Consider the following 22,943-nt stretch of genomic DNA (forward strand, 5'->3'; position numbering starts at 1 on the left):
TCACACGATCCTAGGTACGGGGGAACATGGAGAGCTCTCAGCCAATCAAGATTGGAGCACCGATGGATTACCAGGAAAGGTGATCTAACATGATCCAAAGGCGACGGGAGCGCAAGGGATCAATCTGACAGAAGTAATCCAAAGTAATCTATAATCTATATATACGAAGGAAGTAGTAAGTAATAAATAGGTTGGATGACAAGGAAGTGGACCACATATGGATGTGGCCCAGGTAAGTTTGAACTACCCAAGCCATCTACCCACATTAAACCCTCCATAACCCTGGACCCCCCGATATCAACACACACTTTATATTCCACCTACAGAGACCAAAAATGAAGCTTTTCTTTTACTTTTTTTTGCTCCAGGTACCCACCAATGGCCAAATATACCGAGGAGGATATTAAAAATGCCCAGAAAGACATTGCCGCTGGTATAAGCTAGCGAAAAGCGTCCAACAAGCACGGGATTCCACGTTCCACCCTAAAGCACCGCATTAATGGTACCCTACCAAGGAACCTTGCCTATGAAAACCAATAGCGACTTTCTTACGGCCAAGAAGACCTCATTGTTCAATAGATCCTTCGTCAGGAAAGCCTTGGCTACGCTCCCACCTATACCAATGTAAAGGCTTTAGCGGCCACTTTACTGGCTGAACAAGGCGATCCCAACCCCCTTAGCAAGCACTAGGTATCCCACTTTATTGGCGGTTATCCCGATATTAAAATAAAGGTTGGAAAGAAAATTAATTACGCTAGAGTCAACGAAGCTACCCCGGAGAATATTAATAAGTTCTTTAACCTATATTCCACCGTTAACTGGATCAAGCCTAGGCACAGGTATAACCATGATGAGGTAGGTATAATGGAAGGTCAGGGAGAAAGCGGCTTAGTTATTAAGTCTTCGAAGCGGGACAAGAAGTCTATATACGTTAAATAAAATAGAAGAAGGACCTGGACTACTATACTTAAGTGTATCTTATAAGACGGGAGAATCCTCCCCCCCGGGGTTATCTTTAAAGGTAAAGACTTTTAAAAGCAATGGTTTAAGGACCAATTGGACAAGGACTGGTATATAGCTATATTAGAGAATGGCTGGATTAGTAATAACCTTACCGTTGGTTGGCTTAAAAAGGTCTTTATACCCAAGACTAAACCTAAGGATCTATCAGAACCCCGTCTTTTTATTTATAATAGCCATAGCTTATATACCACTAACGACTTCATGATCCGGTGCTACAGGAGCAATATTTACCTTCTTTTCCTGCCCCCCCACTACTCTCACGTCCTTTAACCCCTTAATATTGGCTACTTTTCCAGTATAAAGAAGGCGTATAAGAGGCTTATGGCTGTGAACGACGCCCTCACCAATTATACGCCTAACGGCAAGGTCGACTTGGTCCGGCTGTATGACCTTGCCCGCAAGCAGGGCTTCAGGAAAGAGAATATTGCCGGCGGCTGGCGTGGGACAGGATTATGGCCCATACGTAGGCGCAAACCGCTCTTTTCAAGCCAGATGGTAGTCCCTGTAGTGCCCTTGGATCTCTCTTCAAAAACACCTACTTTCCATACCGTGGGGGATTCCCAGGTGGCCAAGAAGGTCAGGGACCTACTCAAGAACCATACACCGGCCGGAAAACGGCTTGCGGCAAGGACTCTCACCAGTACTATACTCACACTGAGATCTGAGGCATCCATCCACAAAGCTGATGCGGCAAGGCACCAACAGAACGCCCAGAAGGCCCAGGAAGCAAGAAAAAGGCGCAAGTTGAATATAGAAGACTCGAATTCCAAGTTTTTGAGGCTCTGTGATCTGGAAGAGGCCCGCATTGAAGGGAGGGTGGTGGAGGAAGAGGTGGTAGCCAAGGAGGATGTGGAGCAGCCAGAGCCAGCCCAGCCTGTGCGGCGCAGCGCACGTCATCGGGTTCAAACCAGGCGCAAGCGAGAAGCAGATGCAATGTCTGACTCTGACAGTGGTTGAGCTACATTTTGGTATAACTCCCATAGAAATTGACCCAATATTAGTCTTGTTGTGGCCAGTGTGAGCATTCAGGGGTAATCTCAACAAGGTTGTGTGGCTGGTGTGGTGGTGGTGGACCAGATCCACATGTGGTCCATTTCCTGGTCATCCAACCTAGTTCCGTAATAAGAAATACAAGCTCGAGTTATTAAGAGCAAGATAATTATTCTATCTTTGCTGTGTACCTTTTAGCTACACCGAACCGTTATCTAGAAGCAGCCTCCAACCCAATCTCCCTCTCAGAGGTTCTGATTAGGGGTTCGTCACATAAGACTAAAAGTATCCCAAACAGTACCACCATTCCCGTCCAAGATGGGATTTTCATCCGCATCAGCCCAGTACCATGCGCCACTCGGATCAAGTTTCCGTATATAGCCATTGGGATGTACTGGATGTACGTCGCGTTCGTTATTCCCATTAACCCAATAAGGATACCCTGACAACAAATTGTATCTGCGAATATAACTATCCACGATCGCTTCCGGGGCTGTGGCAGCTTGCATTCTTCGAATCTGATGGGTCACCGTCCGGAAGAGGCCATAGCGCAATGTTTCACAGTCGCTTGAGAAAAGAAGGCCAGTAATCGGGCAGTTTCCCCGCTCGATATCCTGAACCGCCTGAGCTTGAAATATAAGGATCAAGAGGGACCGGCCGTCAAATACTACTCCAACGAAGCATTTGTATAAATGGCAGTATCTATATTATTATACCTATTAGTAAGCAGCTATTATTATAGGGCTGTTATACTTACGCTCTTAGCTCCCTACCTAGCCAGTTCCTATTGCGATCTGCTTCAACTTCTCCCGTCCACCTTGCGACATCGATTATCCCATGCCTTTTAAGCTCCCCTATCATAAGGCAACGCTCTCCACATCCCCAAGTAAAGTCAATGGTCTGGTTAACATTGGTTGGGCCAAGAGGTCCTGATTCTGACCGTTGGACCATGAATGGTTGGAAGGCAAGCTGGATGGGTTCTGAGACTTTCGTGTAGAATGTCCTGACACTGTCGCCCTCGTTCTGTAGCCATTCCATGGTGCCGTTCAAAGGGCTCACCTCCCTATTTAGGAGATAGTTGTCTAAATCATCTTCGGGCCCAAACAATTGATTAATGTCGGCTTCGGTAGGGTTTTCATAGAATGGTTGCATAATTCGAACTGGGGGATAACGCCGCGCCCAGTTCTTCTCGGTCAGACTGGGTTTGCTGGCTCCTGGTAATGTGTTAAATGAGGCAGTGCGATTTGGCAAGGAGGGCTGAAGGAGAAGGTCTCTCAAATTGACCATATTGATATGCTGAGAGCAGAAGCAAAAGGTGATAGTGAATTGATGATAAATAGAAGCAAGCTGGGTCTGGCTTGTCGAGAATAAGAAACAGCTATGAAAGCAAATAGGGGAGTATCGGCCAGACTTAAATACTTTAACTACCTTCACAGACAATAAACCTCATTAAGTTCTTCAAGTAATTTCCTGATTTACCAGTGTACAGTGATAAATGATGACGAGTTCGACTTTAGCGTTAACTGCCGATTGTGTGAATCAGAAGGTCAGAGCCTGCAGTATTCCAGGTTGTCACACCCATGCGAAGCGTTTTGTCAGATCTTGCTGGGCGCGGTCGGTTACGGATCATGTGTATACAGGTCGGCCGCTGTCACACGGCAAAAGCCAACCACCCACAACCACCACCAACAACACTTGCGATACCACCGCAAGGAGGGGTAACTGCACGTTGTGAACCAGTCGTCAAAGTGAGGCAGACAATCAGAAGGCAGGCGGTTATCAAAGGAAGCCCACTAGTCCTGTATGATATTGGAGGACTTGGCAGCGGCCTGAGGCCAACAAGGGCACGGGCCAGGCAAGGGAGGATAAAATACGCGTTTAGGATCACCAAGACTGTATTACTTCTTTATCTTTTTCAGTATCACGCTCTTCGAGGCCATTGAAGATTATTAGCCTGAATTGAACCATGAGTTCCAAGCCCTGATATTGCAGCCCTTGTCACAGCCGCGTTGAACGAGATGGCTGATGCTCCCTTGGAGGTGGGGTAGATTCATCAAACCCGCCCGCTGCGCTACTAACAACCCTCAGATACACAGCTCGGTGTAAATTTAAACAAACTCCGGCGATCAGCCCCAAGAAGGTCCGATAACCGAGAAAGGCTGCCTGAAGCTATTGATGCCGAGACCATGCTCAGGCAGAACGAAGAGCGCCAGCTGTCATGACCAAGCGCTTCCAAAGCTCTCGATCCCTCCCTCCAGCGTATCGGGCCTGGTGCGAGAGGGGGTTTCCGGCTGGTTTGTTGACGGGGGCTCTAAAAGTGGAGCTCGAGAACAGGGACTTTGCGATGCGTTGAGATGATCAGCACTTCGCCTGATACACAGAAACAACGAGCGGCCGCTCCAGATGCAGCCGGTGTGATTGAGCCTACAGAGATGCAAAGTGGTCGATCATTCGGGCGCCTCGCCAGTGGACGCTTGGCCTTGGATCTGGTACGCCGAACAGCAAATCCGGCGGTCCTTGCCCATTTTTGCAGCTCGGCTTCGGCTTCATCGATTGTATTATTCAGGTCTGTTCCTCTTCCGCTTTTGAGGTCTTGAGGACCGTGACATTGGGCACCGGAAGGGCCAGCACGCGAGTCGAAGATTGCAAAGACCCTGCGGGTCATTCTAGGGGTAGCCCGTGACTTAACCCTTTTCGGTTATGGCACTTTCGTTGAACGTGCTTCTGGGGCACCAGATCTTGACCTCCTTCGATCCCCAGATGACCGGACACAGCACGGCAAGTCGCAGCCATGGCGGTTCCTGGTGCACAACCAGATTCACAAGAACTGGCTTCACGAGACATACGTATAGATCTCACTCGCGACTTTCATCGAGAAGAAATAACAATACACACCGAGGCTTTCAGCCGCCATGGCAACAAGTACTACGATTGTTCTGCCAAATCCCGACCGTGCTGTGCGACCGCCTTCACCGCCTTCACCTGTGACGAGGTCAAGAAATTGATTCAAGAAAAATGCGACGAGCAATTCGGACCGGGTTGCTGGATTTACACTGGGTAAGGACGCGATCCGTAGATTTAGTCAATCTAACTAACAAGCAGATTCCAACGGCTGCCCCCGGTGAACCCGGTGGATGTTGAATACCAACAAGCTAGCGACTTGCCAGGCGAATCGGCCGACTCTCAGGGCAACAGCAACATAACAGCTCACTTGCACAAATTGAGCCAGGACCAAGCCCAGCAGAGATGGCCTAACAAGTCACTCAGCTCTCCCCCGGATCCTCCCCTGAGTGCCCTTCCGGGGACCCCAGTGTGGTGGAGATATATCGGTGACTGATGGGGGTGGTGATGATGGGTCGAGTTCGTCGGGCTGACGGGTGTGCTGAGGTGGCCTTGGTGATGCTTGGGAACGACGACGGCAACGTTCCGCCTTTTTCCTCGGCCCTTGATTCCCTTGTTGCTGTTCTTGTAGAGGTTGGATAGGTACTCGAACAGCTCCTTGTCCTCGTAGGAGGCGGTGCTCCAGTCGGTGATGGTAGCGAAGCGGGTGGTTAGTCTTCTGATGGTGTCCTCGTGGAACTTGTTTTGGTGAGACTACAGAGCGTTAGTTTGTACGACCAGAGCCTTAAGGTCGACGACGCAAGGAGCATACCTTGATATTTCCCCGAACAGAGAAGGATTTGTTGCAGTTATCGAGCAGGCAGATGAAGGGCCTCGTCTTGTCGTGGCTCTTCATATGAGTCCGAAGGTTTCCGCGCTGGGGGAAGCGCTTATCACACAGAGTGCAAGAGAAAGGCTTCTCTCCCATGTGCCGGCGCCAGAAACAGCTGATACGATATTGTGGATTCGCGGTTTTTTGGCCCGCTTTGGGGCAGATGGGGAGCTACTTGATTTGTATGATAAGGGCAAACTCGTTCCAAGACGTGATACATCGCTTACATCGCTGCTGGATGCTGGGATGGGAACTGAGGATGGATAACTGAGGATTGAAAATTGATCTGTCCGTCCACCCGTCCGCCCGTCCAGTCCACACAACGACACAAAGGATATAAGCCTAGGACGCGCACCATGCTGGCCCCCTGACGCATAAGACATCCCAGTGACCTGTTTACCAACATATCCATACGCCGACCTACTTCTGATCACCATCCTTCATAGCTAGGTCTCCCTGCCTCTTTGCGTCGTGTTCTCTTATAGCTTGATCCAACCGTTCCACCACTTCCCAGGGAATTCAGTGAGGCTGACTGGGGGAAATAGTATATCTCTCCCAGAAAGCATGTTCAGGTTTCGAATCTTAAGCATAGACACAGTTGTTACCATGACTTGCCATACAGGAGAGTGTTGATAGTATATGACCTGTCGCTTTGTGATTTTATAGGATTAAAGTCTGGTAAATAAAGTGGCAAGTACCAGACCAATAGCTTTGGCAAGTACGTCGACCCGGGCATCATCAGCTTACGTGTTAACAGGGTAGTAGGCTATAGGGTAAAGCAACTTCGATCCTATGTAAATAGTGCGCCTAAGTGCCTACAATCGTGCACTGGGGCAAACACCACAGGGTACAGAATCATGCACCTTGTACTGCGGCGCTGTGTCTCGCTTGAGCTAATGCTTCACTGGGATATCCGTGCCTGTGCGTCTCGCCGCCCGTGCATTCGCTGCCTCTGACCGAGATAGCACTGCGTGCTGAAAACAACCCTGCAAATTTTCTGTAACAGGCAAGTAAAAGCGAAGAGACGCCCAATGCAAAATAAGACGATCCTTTTGCCAGTTAGAACCCCGGGAATCCCTCCAGCGTACCTGGCCTGGTGCGAGAGTGGATTTCAGGCTCGCACCCTGCTCCACTCTTGCATCAGCCGCATTAGCGCTTGACCGACCAACTTCCAATGGCCCAAATTAGGGAGACCAATGCACTAGCAGCGCGGGCAAACGAGCCTTGTTCCGCTTCGTAGAAAGGCATGATCCTGCTCGGCTGCTGAAATGGGCAGGTAAAATCGAGCGATCTAGTTCTGCACAGTATACTTCGATATTCCAACGTCCGCCTGGTAGCGGCCTCAATGAGATTTGTACGCGAGAGCGGGATTTTTGCCGTTGATCGGCGGTTACATTGGGGCGATTCACAAGAGGTTAGTATACCTGGCCCTATGGTCGCCGCTATCGTCGCCGCCATCACTGACGCATGCTTGCCAGAGAGCTAGCGCTCTTCGTTCTGCCTGAGCATGGTCTCGGCATCAAAAAATAGCTTCAGGCAGCATGAAAGTTCCATACAGGTAACCAAACAGGGTAGCTTACTTCCTTGACAACACGACATTTAGCCCATCAACCAGAAAGTATGGGGGTGGGTTGATGCTTACTGTGCTGATTGCACTATGACGGCGGTGGCATGCATGACTGGTTCTCACTGACCAGGAAGACAGGCAGGGCTGAGGGGGGGAAACAAACACGACGCGGTTTCGAGCTGTTTACGAGCGAGAATTATAAATGGCCTAACGGCCAACTCCTGCTCGTTCTTTCCCAGTTGTGAGAGACCACAATATACCGTATATTGACGTCTCCCTTAATCCAGCCTCTTCAACTTTGTTTCTTCACATCATTCAGGTTTCTAGTTCTTACATTATGAACTCCGACCTAGAGGCACAGAATGTGGTAGACCCGACCACACTGGGGGACAACATCAACCTAGCACTTGAGAAGAACCCCGAAAATAGTATTAGTGATACTACCATTACTGTCTACATCAAGGATGACCTTTTACACTCTCTTGGTATGAAAATCACTGCTTAGTTACTGAGTACTCTGACTAACAGAACGGACAGTTGAGCAAGGCTACTTAGAGAAGGACAAAGCTGCCTGCGTCCGAGCCAAGGCTCTGCTTTATCCCGAGGGTTGGGCTCTTCAAGTTCCTCACATATCTGGATATAGTTACGTTTGGACATTCCTTAGCGCGCAGGCAGCGTTCCACACGATCCTCTTGCTCACACGCCCAGGTGCGGTCGGCTTTTTAGTTACGGGCGCAGACGTAGTTGGGGGTTTTGCATTCGAGATCGCTAGGAGTGGTCAGAAGAAGCGTGGTGAGGTAGCTGCATGTTGGAGCTCATGAGGCAACCGGAGGAAGATATTGTAGTTTTGTTACGACGATATTTGGCAGGTGAATTCTGTGGTATGTAGGTATTTGAGATGGAGGGAGAAAGGGCGAGGCAAAGGTGAAAGGTGGTAGGTGGGGTGAAAAGAGTGCTTTGCCCAACACGCTTACAGAGACTCGGGCAGAGGAAGCGGTTACCGCCGATTATTCATCTCTCTCTTCATTCGAGCAGTCGTAAATACGGATCGAGCAATCTGTACACGGGGTTGTGCAAGCAGACCCCACTTGAGCCCCTTGGATTCCAAGTCTCTCTTAGACATACAGACAAATAGACAAGTTAGACAATACACTCTTGATGGCTGACTATGTGACGAACACCTTTTATACGTGTCTTTTTGATGCACGTGTGATTGCAACAGTGATTCAACCCAAATTCTAACCACTACGACTTTCATGTTTTTCTGAGCCCATACGCATGACTTGTTTCAACTATCAATGAGCTCGATCGTGATTTCATGGATGGACAGGTTGTGTTGGATTGACCGAGTGAATCTGCAGATTGTCAGACGTCAGTGACAAACCTGGACGGCGCAAGGCACTCACAATCATCCTGCCATTTGCTATCAGGGATTCCGAGGAGTGCCAAACTGGCAGTTCTCTTCTCTAGGAAGGATGTGGCCAGAGATTGCTCCGCAGGCGTTAGGGTTTGCTTGCTGTCTTTGCTGCTGCTCGCCATGTTGAGGATCGGGTTGGGGGTAGATGCTATAGACCTTCACTATGAGATAGCCTATTCTTTACCTTTGTAGACATCGCTGATATAGGAGAGTCTTGTTACACAGGATCGGGGTTTATTTCTACATTCGGAGATTTCACCGACACGGGGAGCCGGAGCTGTCTCTCCGCCAGTACCAGGTACCACGATAATGTCTGTACGCGTTGAAGTGCACTTCCGGGCCCGGGGAACAGCTCCGTCACGTTGTATATCACCACAGATGTTGTGAACCAAGAGCATGCCAGCAAGCCTCATCTTTACGGTGGTTCCCTGGTGATGGCTGACCAAGTTGTCAACGCCAAGGCACTGCCGCTGTTCCTCTAGGGTGTGGGGATATTATGACCTCAACAACATGGCATGGCGTTACTATTACAGTCTTCGGTGAGGATAAACAAGGCGGATCCCTGTGAATTGTTGAAGACCAATGAGTTGACCCCAACCAACTGTGATCTTGATGAAGACTATCTCCTCATAAATTGTTTGAAGATCTGCAACGTCCTGTGAATTTTCACCGACTCACAAGTCCCGTACAAGATACGGATTGGTTACCGACTGACAGCCTAGTTTGGCAAATACCTATCTTGCCAGAACCTAATACACATAGATGAAGTCTTCGTTCTTGACGTCGGTCATGTCCCGTAAAGCATTGTCCTCTTCCAGCGCCTTTGGCTTTACGCCAGCACCCCCCTCCTCAAGCTCTGCCGCCTTGCCGCTTTCCACTTGACCTTTTCCAAACATGGACTCGTCAACAAGCACGGCATTCTTGCCCAACTCTTCCCGACGCTTGGCGTGCCGGCGGTTCAGGTACATGAGGTAGAATGGGATGAGTCTGCCAAGGTCTTGTCAGCCACTGCGTTACGCATGTCGGGTATCCTTGTCACTTACATCGCTAGCGCCGCTACCAACACCAACATGATGAGGTTAGATATCAAGCCCGGTCGATACAAAGGGGCATGATCGACAGAGTACAGCAGTGGGCCGATAATGTTACCAGTACACATCCCGATGAAGACCATGCCAGACGTGCACTTCTTTTTGGTGTCACCTCCCGTGTTCTGCGCCTGCCACGCGTAAATCAACGGCGTGATGGCAGCCATGCATGACACCAAGTAGTACCCAAACAACAACACCCCTTTCTGTTCGCGAGGGACAGTCAACATGATAATCGTGCCCACAATGGGCAACACGCAGACCCCCGCAATGGTCAGTCCCTTGTGCTTGAACCTCGTGGCGACCCATCCCGAGGCAATGATGACAATGAACTGGATAGCCCCAAACGGGATGTTGAACAAGATGGCCTCGAACTTGGTGTATCCAAACGATTTGACGATGAGACTGCCAAAAGTTCCAATACCACCGCTCACAATCCTGCCATGTCCTGTCAGCAATCCTCTCCCCATGACACCTCGGAACACAACTTACGAAATCGCAACAATAATGACAAACCAACACCAAGTCTTCAAATCCAGCAAACTCTCCCACACATGCTCCCACCTCCACTTCCCGCTCGACACCCCCATCTGGTTCGCCCTCAACCTCTCCACCGCAATCACCTTTTCCCTCTCGGTCAAATACTTGGCCTCCATCGGCGAATCCGGCATAAAAGCCAGCACCACCCCCGCATACACCACCGTCAACAACCCGCAAAACAGAAAAATAATCTGGTACTTGAACATCACCCCGCTCTCAATATGTCCCAGCCCATAGGTAAACAGGCTCCCGACTATCGCGGTGATCCCGTTCATCGCATTCCAGTAACTCGTCCGCAGCGTCTGCTCCCCCCTCCTCCACCACATCTGCGTGACGGCGATACAGCTCGGTGCGATCATGGCCTCGAAGCTGCCCAGCATGAAGCGGAGTCCGAGCAAAGACTGGAAACTGGTACAGGCAGCCATGATGGCCTGGGATGAACCCCACAGGAAGATAGCAGAGGCGATGACTTTCCCGTTGGGGAACTTGACCAAGATGAAAGCGGCGAGGGGCTGCATCACCAGCTGGGCGATGTAAAGGATTGAGCCGAGCCATGAGTACTGCTGCCCGACGAGCTTGGCGTCTTCGGTGATGCCGAAGATGGAGACGTAGGACAGGGACGATTTGTCGAGCTGTTGGAAGAAGTAGGCGCCGAGGAGGAGGGGGAGGATGCGCGTGTCGATGCGGCGGAGGACGTGGCGCTCTTCGTCGCAGGTGAAGGTCGTGTCGGTTTGGGCGTGGGCTTGGAGGAAGGTGGTGGCTTTGTCGGTGGGGGTGTCTGTGATGGGGGCAGGGCTGATTTCGTCCGTTGCGAGTGCTGCTGCTGCTGCTGGCCCATGGGCTGGCTGAGATATATCGGGGGTCGTCATTGCTGGCAGATTCGACCTTGAGACTCTGAAATGACCGAGTGACAAATGAGGACTGTATGAGCTTGTGAAACCAGACCGGCACCATGTCCATGGATCTGGAAAGAGGGGATTGATCGACTGAAAGGTGAAGAGAAGGTGGTTGAGGGTCTATCGCTGCTATTTACACCGAGATATATGCAGATCATATGGTAGTTCGGCAGTGATGGGCCAAGAGTTTGCATCTATGGCAGCCAGAGGGTATCTTTCCCGGCACGGAAGCTACTTCAATGCAACAGACCATAGCTGTGCATATTCACGACGGACAATGTGTCCATTCATTGGTGGGAATTCAGGCTGATATTGAATGAGTGCAGATCGTCTGGCGAGGCAGGCCAGTTGTATGGCCGTTAGCTAGATACCACCGTTGCCGTAAGCTATATCTTGTTGACTTCCATATTAGTATCAAGGGCAAAACCGTTGCTACGTCACGGAAATCGGTGCTATTGTCATGGACGATGTGTGGGGGCCCCTGAATTACCCTGAATGGACCCACCTAAATTTGTTGAGCCAAATAAACACCTGGTGAAGTGATTCATGGCATCATCGCCTCATCTGGCCTGTGTGGCCTATCGAATGGAATTCTCCATGATTGATGCATTATTCAGCGCCAGGGATAGTCGGGCTGACGACTCATACGGAGCGGTATTTGGGAGCGATGTAAGGCTTTGTTGGAAATAATTCATGGTGGAAGACAACAGAGCTGATGATGAAGTGGTTCACAGAAAAGTGGATATTCTGAGCTGTGCAGCCAACAACGCCAAGCATTATCCTTCCAGGCAGCAATGGCGATGTGGGTTTGGCCGAGGTGTTGGTTGAACAAAAACACTCAACCCACTCAAAGACCGCTGCCACCCAGAATTTAGTTTCTACTTTCACTCCATGTTCAACTGAACAGCACACAAACCAGCTTAAGCCCCATCATGTCCTTAGACTCGCCTCCAGCCTCAAGCGATAACACAGAGGAGAACGCCCCGGCCTGGGGCAGTTTGCCTGTGGAACAGTACATTCTGGTACTCTCCTGAACAATAAACAACACAAGAAGTGCGACTGACTCAATTAATCTGTGTAGCAAAATTGGAACGCCGACTCTCCACAACCTGTCGCAGAGCAACGTGATGCACTCGTCAAAGCGTTCATCAACGAAGATGTCATCGGACCAGAGTATCAGTCAATCACTCACGTTCCAACTCAACAGGAAATCAACACCATCTTGAAACCTTGGCGCCCGCAGAAAATCCGCGCCATTGCCGCTAAACACCTGAGTATCTCATGGCCTGATTTCAAGAATGAAGGGTTCTGCGTCTTACGAACCTGGTATCAGGGCGGTGAAGAAGCCGACGCAAAACTGGAGGAGTGGTTTGGCTATGATGAGCTCAAGGGCTTGTCCGAGGTCGAGATCGAGGAAACGTTGTTAGACCGCGACCGCCAAGGAGGCGACAAGATGAAAATGAAACCAAAGAATAGGTGGTGGATGGTCCTCGACGACAAAGACATGTTTGATGTGGAGGACGAGAACAACGACGACGACTGGCTGGACGTGTACAAGATCCTTCCTGAACTGGCGGCCCCTTCGGTGCATCGGGGATTCAACGTCATTGACGCACTCGACAACCTGCACTTAGACGGCACCCCCTACCCGAGAAAGAGCGAACCGAGCGAAAAGGCGTACGAGGATGCAGTCCTGGAAGTGGCGAGTGGTGGTCTTCGATACCCGCTTGTCATCCTAGATCAGGAGGCTTTCGAGACGGGCCAAATATACCTTGTGTGGAGGGATGCCAAGGGAAAGGTGGTCAAGGATATCCGTGATGACATCGCAGGGTTGCCATACCTTCAGCATGATATCCATCGTGTTTGTGCGTATGAGATAGGGTGGTGGACTGAGGCGTGCTTTGGAAAGCAATACGACATCCATGGAAAAAAGGGAAAGATGATGCGGAAGCTGCTGCCTTTGGTGAAGGAAGCAGCGAAGCAGACGATGGCACACAATGCAGCGATGTACGGATGGTGAAGTTGCCAAGCCGTTGGTTCGATGCTCGACTTTCCGAGGGACTTGTGTTCTGTGAAGGCCTTTTGTTCCCCTGAAGATCGACCCACAATCTTGAATGGAATTGTCTTGTATTGTACTAGCCAGTTTCCACGAGTCGTTGCTGTGCCTCATAGAACACCAACAACTGTGGCGGAGATAGGACTAGCAATATGTTCCTGATGATAGACGGCGGTAGCTTCCCGGTCTGTCATAATGCAATGAACTTGTGCAGAATATTGAAGGTAACCACTATTGTTGGCCCTAGGGGCGTCGCACATTCCTCAAGATAAAACGGACAAGCTCTGCATCGCACTTGTTGCGCCTTTGTTGGTGGGGGAAATATGATTAACGACGTCATACCTCGTTACGCCTGCGCATAATAAATAGTCAACCGAACATCGTTTCTACAGCATCTTTTACCATGGAAAACATTGTTTTCAGTCCTGATCTTACCATTGCCGATAATGTGGTTCTTGAAAACCTCAGCGGCGAAATCGAGACTGGGCTCCTCGGGGCAAACCTCGAGTCGATCAAAGGTACCTTGACTATTGAGACGACGCCCTCCTCTTGATTTCCAAATTACATGAACACTCGCTGACAGGTTGTTGAATATAGCCCGAAGAGACTCTCGTGACATAAGCGCTCTGCAATCATTTAACGACCCGAAGAGCCAGTTCTTCGACCCTACCGTCCTCTCGACCTACGATCTTCGACACCTGCGCCGTACACTGCCTGTCGTCGTCGATAAGAATGTAGTAGCGCCATACATTGCATCAGCACGTCGCATCGTGCGCCATGAGACGGATGTGGTCATGGCGACACACCTGATCCTCTACTTCAGCACCTCGGTGCCCAGCGCCATTTGGCTGTTCTACAACTTCACCTACCTCCACGGCGTCCTTCACTTTCTCATGCAGGCCTGGTATACAGGCAGCTACACCCTGATGAGGCATCAACACATCCACCAAAATGGCGTTTTGACCAAAGACTCTAGTCTGGTACGTCTATTCGACATGTACTTTCCCTACGTCACCGATCCATTGATGGGCCACACATGGAACAGCTACTATTACCACCACGTAAAACACCATCACGTCGAGGGCAACGGACCGGACGATCTCTCCTCCACCCTCCGATACCAGCGCGACGATCTGTTTCACTTCCTCCACTACCTTGGCCGTTTCTTTTTCTTCGTCTGGCTCGACCTCCCACTGTACTTTTTCCGCAAGGGTCAAACTGTAAATGGCGCCAGGATCCTCTTTTGGGAGCTCTTCAACTATTTTTCCCTTTTCATACTCTACCAACTACACAGCAAAGCGACGACGTTTGTCTTTCTCCTCCCGCTTCTCCTTATGCGCCTTGGCTTGATGGTTGGCAACTGGGGCCAGCACGCGTTTGTGGACCCTGACGAGCCTGACTCGGACTTTCGCTCGAGTATCACCCTCATTGACGTCGCTGTGAGTTGTCTCGTCGCTTTACGATGCATCATCGTGCTAATGTCCATCACTTCCACAGAGCAATAGGTACTGTTTCAATGACGGCTACCACACCTCGCACCATCTCAACCCGAGACGGCACTGGCGCGAGCACCCCATCGCTTTCTTGCAGCAAAAGAGGAAATATGCCGAGGAGAAGGCGTTGGTGTTTCACAATATCGATTACCTGATGATTACGGTGAAGCTTTTGCAAAAGGATTACGACCACCTCGCGAGGTGTTTGGTGCCCATTGGGCAAGAGCAGATTGAGCTTTCGATGAAGGACCGGGCGGAAATGCTGAGGGGTTTGACGAGGAGGTTTACGGAGGAGGAGATTAGGGAGAAGTTTCCCAGGGCGGGACAAAAGCAGAAGGAGTTGTGAGCGGGGTCAAGGACATGATGCGGCTTGTGGCGTTTCAGCGGATAGCACATAGAGGATAGAACATCTCATGGGGAACACTTTTCTTCTGACCCGGCTATCGACCGGGAGCGCTATTCCGACGGATCTGTTTGGCTCCCCTTCGGAAACGGGTACCTATGCTCTCCTCGCAACAAACATCATGCAGGCAGGGGTGGTATCGTGCCGCACGTAGCGTTCAAGCTTTTGCAGCGCTCAACATTTTGTTTTCTTCATCTCTGCGCTCCTCCAGCTGGCTCTTTGACTTCTTCCACTCGAAGGGTCCATCGACCGGTCCAGATTGTGGCGCTTACTGAGCAGCCGCCATGGGCCCCACTGAACCTGTGCTGTCGAGGTTACACTGGGGATCTAGCGCACGGAGGCGCTTCGCCATGTGGTTAGTCATTTCCGCACATACGAGCAGAGCCCTATTTCTGGTCTACCACAGAACGACTACTGTATGGAGGGTGGGCCAGGCAGAACTGTAGTTCACCACCCTCATACCAGCCACAGGCCGTGTCTCGTATATCCCCAGCTCACCGTACCTTGAGGCTACAGATATCTGTCAGCACTATTTACAAAAGGGTATCATCGTGATGGATAGTGGAATGCATGCTTTCGGGGGACTGGAATGGGTCGGAAGAGGACTGAATCAGCGTCAAGTTGAGGATATGACTATCTCCTCAGGTTGAGATGAGTATAAAGAGCCCTAGCATCGACCTTCTGTCTCGTCGAAGTCCATCATCAGTCAGGCCAGCAGCCCTCAAGACGATCAACATGGCTCCCAAGTCCCTCGCCATCACGGCGATGTCCCTCTTCCTCTCCCTTGCCTCCGCCACCCCCGTCACACTCGAAGCGAGAGACCTCCTCAACCCCATCGGCGCCACCGCCACCGCCGACCAAGAGAAATGGTCCCCGGCCCTCGACTACGACACCGACAGCTGCTACAACACTGTCGCCATCTCCCCCACAGGGCAGCTCAACGCCGGTCAAGACCCGGGCAAAGGCCAAAACGAAATCCTGAGCTTCTGCCGCAAGGAAGACCGCCTCACCAAGCGCAACGTCTACGTCCGGTCCAAGTGCAACAACGGCTGGTGCGCGCACATGTACGACTACTACTTTGAGTCTGACTTTGGCATCGGCGGCCACCGCCACGACTGGGAGCATATCGCCGTTTGGGTCCAGAACGGGGAGCTCAAATTTGTGAGCGCGAGCGAGCATGGCAAGTGGAATATCAGGTTTCCTGGGCAGAACCCCCAGATTAGATTTGAGGGGGGGACGCACGCCAAGATTGTGTACCACAAGGACGGGGCGGGGACGCACGCGTTTCGGTATGCGAACGGGGGGGATGAGCCGCCGGAGAATCACTGGCAGAGTTGGAGGTGGGGGGTGGGCGCTGGGTTGTTGAATTGGGATTGGATTGCTGGGAATTTGAGAACGACGCTGTCGCAGAAGGATTGGGGTTCGGCGGAGATGGCTGTGAGAGACAAGGACGGGAATGCGTGGAATTTCGGGTGGTATTTGGATCGCTCTAGGTACTACTGTGTGACTGAGCTTGAGTGCCCGGGTAACTTGGCTGGCGCGTTCAACCCCTGGGCTTGAGAGGCACGCGTAGCTGTTGTTACAGATGTTGTCGAGTGATTGAGACTAGTGTTGATAGACTGTTAGCGGAGCAGTGGAATAGAAAGGAGGCTTTGGTGTACTGAGCTGCTGTTGCTGCTAGTGACTTCGACATGTGAATCCCCATACGATGAGACCGAGAGCCGGCTAAATCGAAGTCGGGATGTTGCGTCGAATCAAGCTTTATTGGCACTGGATCTACTTTTGATCTCCACGATCTGCATGCTCCCACGTGTTGAGCTTCCCCTCAGTGGGGGATCAACAGGCTAATATTCGGCCATGGGGGAATTATGACCGAGCATCACGTTATCATCAAGATGGACATCTGCTGTGCCAACCGCTTGGCCGGCAACGACTCTCCTGCACTACAGAATAGACCACAGCCATGACAACACAACCCAAGAAACGCTATGCCCTCGTCGGCACCGGCGGCCGCTCCTACTTCTTCTACTCGGCCATCGCAACAACCTACTCATCCACCTCGTGCATCGTCGGCTTCTGCGACACGAACCAAACCCGTCTCAACTACGCCCTCTCCCGGCTCACCTCCCTCGGCCACCCCCCGGTCCCTCTCTACCTTGCCTCCGACTACGACAGGCTCATCACCGAAACCAAACCAGACGAAGTCATCGTCACCACCGTCGACCGCACCCACCACATCTACATCATCCGCGCCCTCCAACTAGGCTGCAATGTCGTCTCGGAAAAACCAATGACCATCGACGCCCCTCGGTGTCAGGCCATTTTCGACGCTGTCAACGAGACCAAAAGAAACGTCAGAGTCACCTTCAACTACCGCTACGCACCCCACAACACCAAAATCTACGAGCTCTTACACTCCGGCGCCATCGGCGAGGTGACCTCAGTCCACTTCGAATGGCTGTTGAACACCTCGCACGGGGCAGACTATTTCCGCCGCTGGCACCGCGACAAGCGCAACAGCGGAGGGCTACTGGTCCACAAATCCACTCACCACTTCGACCTCGTCAACTTCTGGCTCAAGACAAGACCTCTCTCCGTCTACGCGCAGGCAGACCTCAAGTTTTACGGCAAAGAAAACGCCGAGCTGAGGGGTGTGACCAAGTTTTATGATCGAGTCAGGGGCAACGAGGAGGGAAACGCAAAAGATGACCCGTTTGCGCTGGACTGCAGCAAGGTCGAGACGTTGAAGAGTTTGTATCTTGATGCTGAGCACGAGGATGGTTATTTTCGGGATCAGTCCGTTTTTGGAGATGGCATCAGCATAGAGGATACGATGAATCTGCTGGTCAGGTACAAGAATGGGGCGGTCATGACGTATTCTTTGACGGCATACGCGCCGTGGGAGGGGCTGAGGGTTAATTTCAATGGGACCAAGGGACGGATAGAGATGGAGGTGGTGGAGAATAGTTATGTCAATTCGGGAGGGGATCAGTCATTGGAGGGGTGTTTGGAACGGAGCACCATCTTGCTGAGGCCGTTGTTCGAACCGCCTGGGGAGGTGGAGATTGGGGAGGCAAAGGGGGCGCATGGGGGAGGGGATGATGTCTTGTTGCAGGATTTGTTTGGGGAGCCGGTGTCGGATGAGTACATGAGGGCTGCCAGCCACGTGGATGGAGCGGCGAGTATCTTGACGGGGATTGCGGCGAATAGGTCTATTGCTACGGGGCAGGTGGTGTTTGTGGATGATATTCTGAAGGTGCCTGATAACTAGAGGAGATACAATCCCAGCATAGCTGCCGTCATGACCAATCCGAAGCTGTTCAATCCAACATGTTCACCGTTATTTGTGGTTGTGGTGGCACCGGCGGCGGTTCCAGTTCTGCTGGATGTCGGGGCACCGGTGATGGAAGAGCTTCCGTGGGCAGAAATGGGCATGGTGCTGAGGTCAGCCTCAGTTGTGGTGGTTGTCAGGGGGGCAGAGCCATCATGAGCTGTGATCAACATGGTGTTGAGATCGGGGTCTGTGTATGTCGACATGTAGGCGGTGTCGGTCTCCCAGCATGCCCACCCAACCATGGCGAGCGAGGCACATCGTTGGGTTGATGCGCAACAATCGGTATCTAGGCACCTCGTATGTTAACACCGGGAACTATGCTGTATTAGGAATTCAACACTCACCGCACGGTGTGTCGCCGGCATCAGCGCAGACGACACGCGGGAGAAGCCTCCCGTGGCCGAGCTGCGCGTCATCCGGTTGAGCCGAGACTGTCGACGTCATGGTCAACATGGCCGTGACGGCCAACTGAAGGCTGGAGGAGATCATGATGCCGACAGCAAAATGTTTGGTCTGGGCTCTCATTGCCAATGTTCCTCCCCCTCTTCCCCGGGGCCGACAGCCATTTTAACAACCACAGGCCTGGCCAAAGTGTTGTTGACCAGCTGTCGTGGCTGTGGGTTCTTCCCTCAGCCGCAAGCCTCCATTCCCAAACCACTCCCTCTGTATGGATAGTTCCCAATTCCAGCCACCGCAAGTGTTGTCACTCACAACGTTGTCCATCGGCCATTCGACCACATCGCCAAGCGGCTGCGAGATCTCCGCACAGGGGTCCAGAATTCACCGACGGCTTCCTCGCCGCATTTCGGAACGATCCTGCTCGAAAACATATTCCTCTTGCAGCATTCCCATTGGTACTGCCGAGAAGGAATCTCACGTCAATCGGCCAATGTGGCAACCTAAATGTCACCCTTCGGGAACTCCCGCACATCTCTCTGTGCCCCGCAAAGCTTGTGTACAAAAAGGTCCCAGACAGCCGCCTCCGAACGTCTTTGTGTCCCCCCGACGTGCACTTCCCCGAGATCTTAACCTTGCATCAGCCGCAACCCACTCATCACCACCACAACCATGGTCCTCCTCTCCAACCTCCTTACCCTCCTGGTCTCCCTAATCCACATTTACATCCTCCTCCTCGAAACAACCCTCTGGACACATCCCGCCTACGGCCGCAAGATATTCCGGATGACAGAGGAATTCGCACAGCAGACAAGATTGTTGGCGGTGAATCAGGGGGTCTATAACGGGTTTTTGGCATTGGGCCTGCTCTGGGGGATATGGCATCCTGTGCCGATGGTCGGGCAGCAGGTCAAGTTGTTTTTCCTCGGTTGTGTCTCTTTTGCTGGTGGGGCTGGGGCGTTGACCGTGGGGAGGAGGGTTTTTTGGGTGCAGAGTGTGCCTGCGATGGTGGCGGGGATTGCGGTTGTGGCTTGGGGGTAGGAGGGTGGTGGTCACCGTGGTTGGAAGTTTAGGGAACAGATTGGGGACACTTTCCCGATTGGAGGCTTGAAAAATTCTGGTAACTTGTTCTTGGTGTCTGAATCACACTGATGGTCTTCTTCTGGAGCTGAGCTTGGCCGTTATGACAGCATCTCCTCCTGACATGACCTCTTGACACGAATTCCGGTGACCACACGTCGTGTGCTGCGCTCATGGTCATCCCCAGTCTGTCGCCCACCTTGCTGCATGATAGCAGCGTAGCGGCTGGAACGCCTGTTGGCGGCGAAGGACGTGAGTCGGAAGCGGCGCAGTCCCGCTCCGAGGTCTTTGTTGGCGCGGACTTCGCCGTGTCCAAGCAGCCTTTTTTCTAGAGCAACTGCCAGGAGGGCGCTTATGAGTGTTTTTTTTTCTTCTTCTCGAATTTACCGCTCATCCCAGCTGCGACACCCAAACGTCGCTTTGCTTGCCCTTCATGGCCCCAGCTGGTCCCGAGGGCCTATATCCGTGTTCCTGCATCGAGACGGCCTCGAGTTCGGGACTTGGCCAGGCAGTGTTGACGGTTGTTTCCCGAGGGCAGTAGACTTGCGCGTAGCTGTCATCGCCATCCAGCTGAGACCTGTGATCCGTAAAAGTCATCGCACCAAACGACCTGCCGAACGACTTTCCCATCGTTGCCCTCGCTCCTGACGACAGCTTGGTGCTCGGGGGAGTCCTGATCTTCCTCCAAATCACAGCCAGTGCCGGCATGCAACTGACGATAACTCCGACGGTGATTTCGGCAATGGCGGTTGACCACAAGGGCACCCCGTACGTATCGTTGAGCTCCTTGTGATACCAAATCACTCGGTAGTGAAGTGTCAGGATACTCGAGATCAGCCCAAAGAGCCCAACCAAGAACATTGCGGATACGGCCAGCTTGCGCTTCAAGGGAAGCCTCAGGCTCCAAACTGCCGGCAGCGGCAGAATTATCATGCCCACATCGACGATGACAGACCCAATACCCATGACGAGCCAATAGAGCCGACCTTTGAAGCACCGAGGCTGAGAAAAGGCCATGAGATAGCTGAAAACGTCTTGGCCGGTCGTTGGCGAGCAGTTGACGGCCGTAGCGATGGCTACCGAAAACTGAAAGGCGAATAGGAGCACGATGCTGATCGTTGTTGCCATTCTCATCCATCGAAGAACGCTGAAGATGTTGTAGTAGAGAAGAAGGACCGAGCATTTAACGAAGAACTGCGCCATGGGCGTGATTACTTGGAACAAATGGGCAGACACGAGGTGGATCATTTTGAAGTCTCCCAGTCGGACATTCCAGGTCTGTATCGCGTAAGGACTCTTGCCTGTCATTGCTATAGACGAAGAAATTGTCAGCACGGTCGTTTTGACTTGGTGAGGCACCAGACGTACCGCATATGGTTATCGTCACCGCAGCGAGGCTGGTGACGAAGCCTGTATAGAACACCAGCTCGTGAATGCGGTTCACCCGTTGACCCAACCATGTTGTCGAAAATATTCGGGCGGCCGTAAAAGCGAGCATAAGTGCTGTGCAGAATCCATCGAGAACAAAAATTTGCCAAGCATCCGACGTCGGATTGTCAAGGTTAGCTGTCACCCCAGGCGGCGGTGCTGCCATCGGGAAGTCAGCGGCGAGTGCCATGATTTCTGGGGTCATCTTTGACGTGTCCATGGTGACGGTTGAGCCTTTTGACCAACTTCAAGTTGTCGTGAACTGTTTGCCGCAAACCAGAGAGTCAGCAGGGCAAATCCGGAGGAGGAGCACAACCACCCCTTAGATGCCTACTCAATTGCTCGGGTTGGCCTCCGACGCGGTGAGTTACATCGCTTCAGGCAGAGTGAAGCACTGCCAACGACCAACGCTCTTTTTGGTGATAACATTCTTTAGTAAGGTTGCGATGGGGCACAGAGCAAGAGTTGGGCAATGTTCGCCGGGCATGGCCCAACGAAAAGTTGGCTGCAGATGGAGACCGGATGGCGGTGCCTCACAGGCGCATAGGCTGCAGAGCCAACAGGCACCCCTTGCCCTATAGCGCGTCACCATAACAAGGCCAACCGCATTACACTCGGTTCAGGGGGATAAGAGTCAGCCCTTAACTCCGCCAGTAACAAGCGCTGAGGCTGGGGAATGAACCTCACTGGTGGCCGCCAACAGCACCTTCGAGCCCGAGGATGAGTCGAGTATGATGGATGTATGGATGTTACGAGTGGCCCTCGGTCAGCCAATGGCTGTGGTTTTCTTGCTCAACTTTTTCCCAACTTCGAAGGCATGGCCGTCTTGTGAATATGAAAAGGCAGCGCTTGGCCTTGGCCATGTACTGATTATGTATGTCACTGCATTCGGTGCAGAATCGGTGACTCTTAAACACGCCAGCCACTTCGTCTAATGTTGAGAACGTTCCGTGAGAGGTGACACCTACTTGTATCTTGAACGTGTATTTGAAACTCGCCATTGATATGAACATTGTTGCATCTTTCACGATGTCCTTTCGCACCGTAACGATCCCGCGTGTCCACCAAGACCGTGGCAAGAGTTTGTGTTACATGGAAACATGAAAACATAAATGAGACGGCTGGCACGCTTTAAGCTGTCCAAGCCTTCTCACGACTCAAGGATATATATCACCTACCTAACCACCTAGTACCGTACCTACCTGGTGTCCATCATACCCGTGCTTTATCACGAGCTCTAACAGCTTCCACGCCCCTTACGACATTATAACCTCATTGTTATACTCTAAGCACTATCGACCCACTACACCACTTCCGCTGCTTTACTACACCTTCACCATGCCCTGTGACAAGAAAGTCGACGAGCCTAAGGAGGACAACAAGGCGGAGGACAAGGTCGACACAATCACCAAGGACAAGGAGAAGACTTCGGACAGCTCCCCTGCCGTCCCCAAGATGATGGGAACTTGCCGAAAATGCAAGATTCCTTGCTTCGAGCCCGATCAGCTTTGTCACTGCCA

The 22,943-nt window shown here is 51.8% G+C and overlaps 8 protein-coding genes across 8 annotated transcripts; 5 read left to right on the top strand and 3 right to left on the bottom strand.

Moving 5' to 3' along the window:
- Positions 1-9,264: 9,264 nt before the first annotated feature.
- Positions 9,265-11,560, bottom strand: QC763_501930 (uncharacterized protein). Its single transcript, XM_062912786.1, has 3 exons — positions 10,290-11,560; positions 9,753-10,235; positions 9,265-9,696 (listed from the first exon to the last, which is right to left on the bottom strand). The coding sequence occupies exons 1-3, from the start codon at positions 11,204-11,206 to the stop codon at positions 9,459-9,461; spliced, it is 1,638 nt and encodes a 545-aa protein (XP_062763852.1). The 5' UTR covers positions 11,207-11,560; the 3' UTR covers positions 9,265-9,458.
- Positions 11,561-12,038: 478 nt separating this feature from the next.
- Positions 12,039-13,505, top strand: QC763_501920 (uncharacterized protein). The gene is made up of 2 exons (XM_062912785.1): positions 12,039-12,255; positions 12,315-13,505. Exons 1-2 carry the CDS (start codon positions 12,166-12,168, stop codon positions 13,251-13,253), a joined length of 1,029 nt encoding a protein of 342 aa, XP_062763853.1. The 5' UTR covers positions 12,039-12,165; the 3' UTR covers positions 13,254-13,505.
- Positions 13,506-13,606: 101 nt separating this feature from the next.
- On the top strand, positions 13,607-15,128 carry QC763_501910 (uncharacterized protein; the record flags this gene model as incomplete). The annotated part of the gene is made up of 3 exons (XM_062912784.1): positions 13,607-13,807; positions 13,887-14,728; positions 14,787-15,128. The coding sequence occupies exons 1-3, from the start codon at positions 13,693-13,695 to the stop codon at positions 15,126-15,128; spliced, it is 1,299 nt and encodes a 432-aa protein (XP_062763854.1). The 5' UTR covers positions 13,607-13,692.
- Positions 15,129-15,836: 708 nt separating this feature from the next.
- On the top strand, positions 15,837-16,745 carry QC763_501900 (uncharacterized protein; the record flags this gene model as incomplete). The annotated part of the gene is made up of 1 exon (XM_062912783.1): positions 15,837-16,745. One exon carries the CDS (start codon positions 15,837-15,839, stop codon positions 16,743-16,745), a length of 909 nt encoding a protein of 302 aa, XP_062763855.1.
- Positions 16,746-17,148: 403 nt separating this feature from the next.
- On the top strand, positions 17,149-18,456 carry QC763_501890 (uncharacterized protein; the record flags this gene model as incomplete). The annotated part of the gene is made up of 1 exon (XM_062912782.1): positions 17,149-18,456. One exon carries the CDS (start codon positions 17,149-17,151, stop codon positions 18,454-18,456), a length of 1,308 nt encoding a protein of 435 aa, XP_062763856.1.
- Positions 18,385-19,044, bottom strand: QC763_0080210 (uncharacterized protein; the record flags this gene model as incomplete). The annotated part of the gene is made up of 2 exons (XM_062906088.1): positions 18,385-18,805; positions 18,864-19,044. The coding sequence occupies 2 exons, from the start codon at positions 19,042-19,044 to the stop codon at positions 18,453-18,455; spliced, it is 534 nt and encodes a 177-aa protein (XP_062763857.1). The 3' UTR covers positions 18,385-18,452.
- Positions 19,045-19,587: 543 nt separating this feature from the next.
- QC763_501880 (uncharacterized protein) lies at positions 19,588-19,956 on the top strand (the record flags this gene model as incomplete). The annotated part of the gene is made up of 1 exon (XM_062912781.1): positions 19,588-19,956. One exon carries the CDS (start codon positions 19,588-19,590, stop codon positions 19,954-19,956), a length of 369 nt encoding a protein of 122 aa, XP_062763858.1.
- Positions 19,957-20,385: 429 nt separating this feature from the next.
- On the bottom strand, positions 20,386-21,911 carry QC763_501878 (uncharacterized protein; the record flags this gene model as incomplete). Its single annotated transcript, XM_062912780.1, has 2 exons — positions 21,364-21,911; positions 20,386-21,305 (listed from the first exon to the last, which is right to left on the bottom strand). Exons 1-2 carry the CDS (start codon positions 21,641-21,643, stop codon positions 20,386-20,388), a joined length of 1,200 nt encoding a protein of 399 aa, XP_062763859.1. The 5' UTR covers positions 21,644-21,911.
- Between the last annotated feature and the right edge of the window lie 1,032 nt (positions 21,912-22,943).

Source organism: Podospora pseudopauciseta (genome assembly GCF_035222475.1).
Source record: "Podospora pseudopauciseta strain CBS 411.78 chromosome 5 map unlocalized CBS411.78m_5.2, whole genome shotgun sequence".
Classification (NCBI taxonomy): Eukaryota; Fungi; Ascomycota; class Sordariomycetes; order Sordariales; family Podosporaceae; genus Podospora; species Podospora pseudopauciseta.

Excerpts from the sequence above, each read along its gene's own strand:
- QC763_501930 (XM_062912786.1), bottom strand. The coding sequence starts at position 11,206 with ATGACGACCCCCGATATATCTCAGCCAGCCCATGGGCCAGCAGCAGCA. Across the intron at positions 10,236-10,289 it reads GTCATTATTGTTGCGATTTC|GATTGTGAGCGGTGGTATTG; the intron begins GTAAGTTGTGTT and ends AGGACATGGCAG. Across the intron at positions 9,697-9,752 it reads TTGGTAGCGGCGCTAGCGAT|ACTCATCCCATTCTACCTCA; the intron begins GTAAGTGACAAG and ends AGACCTTGGCAG.
- QC763_501920 (XM_062912785.1), top strand. The coding sequence starts at position 12,166 with ATGTCCTTAGACTCGCCTCCAGCCTCAAGCGATAACACAGAGGAGAAC. Across the intron at positions 12,256-12,314 it reads CTGTGGAACAGTACATTCTG|CAAAATTGGAACGCCGACTC; the intron begins GTACTCTCCTGA and ends TAATCTGTGTAG.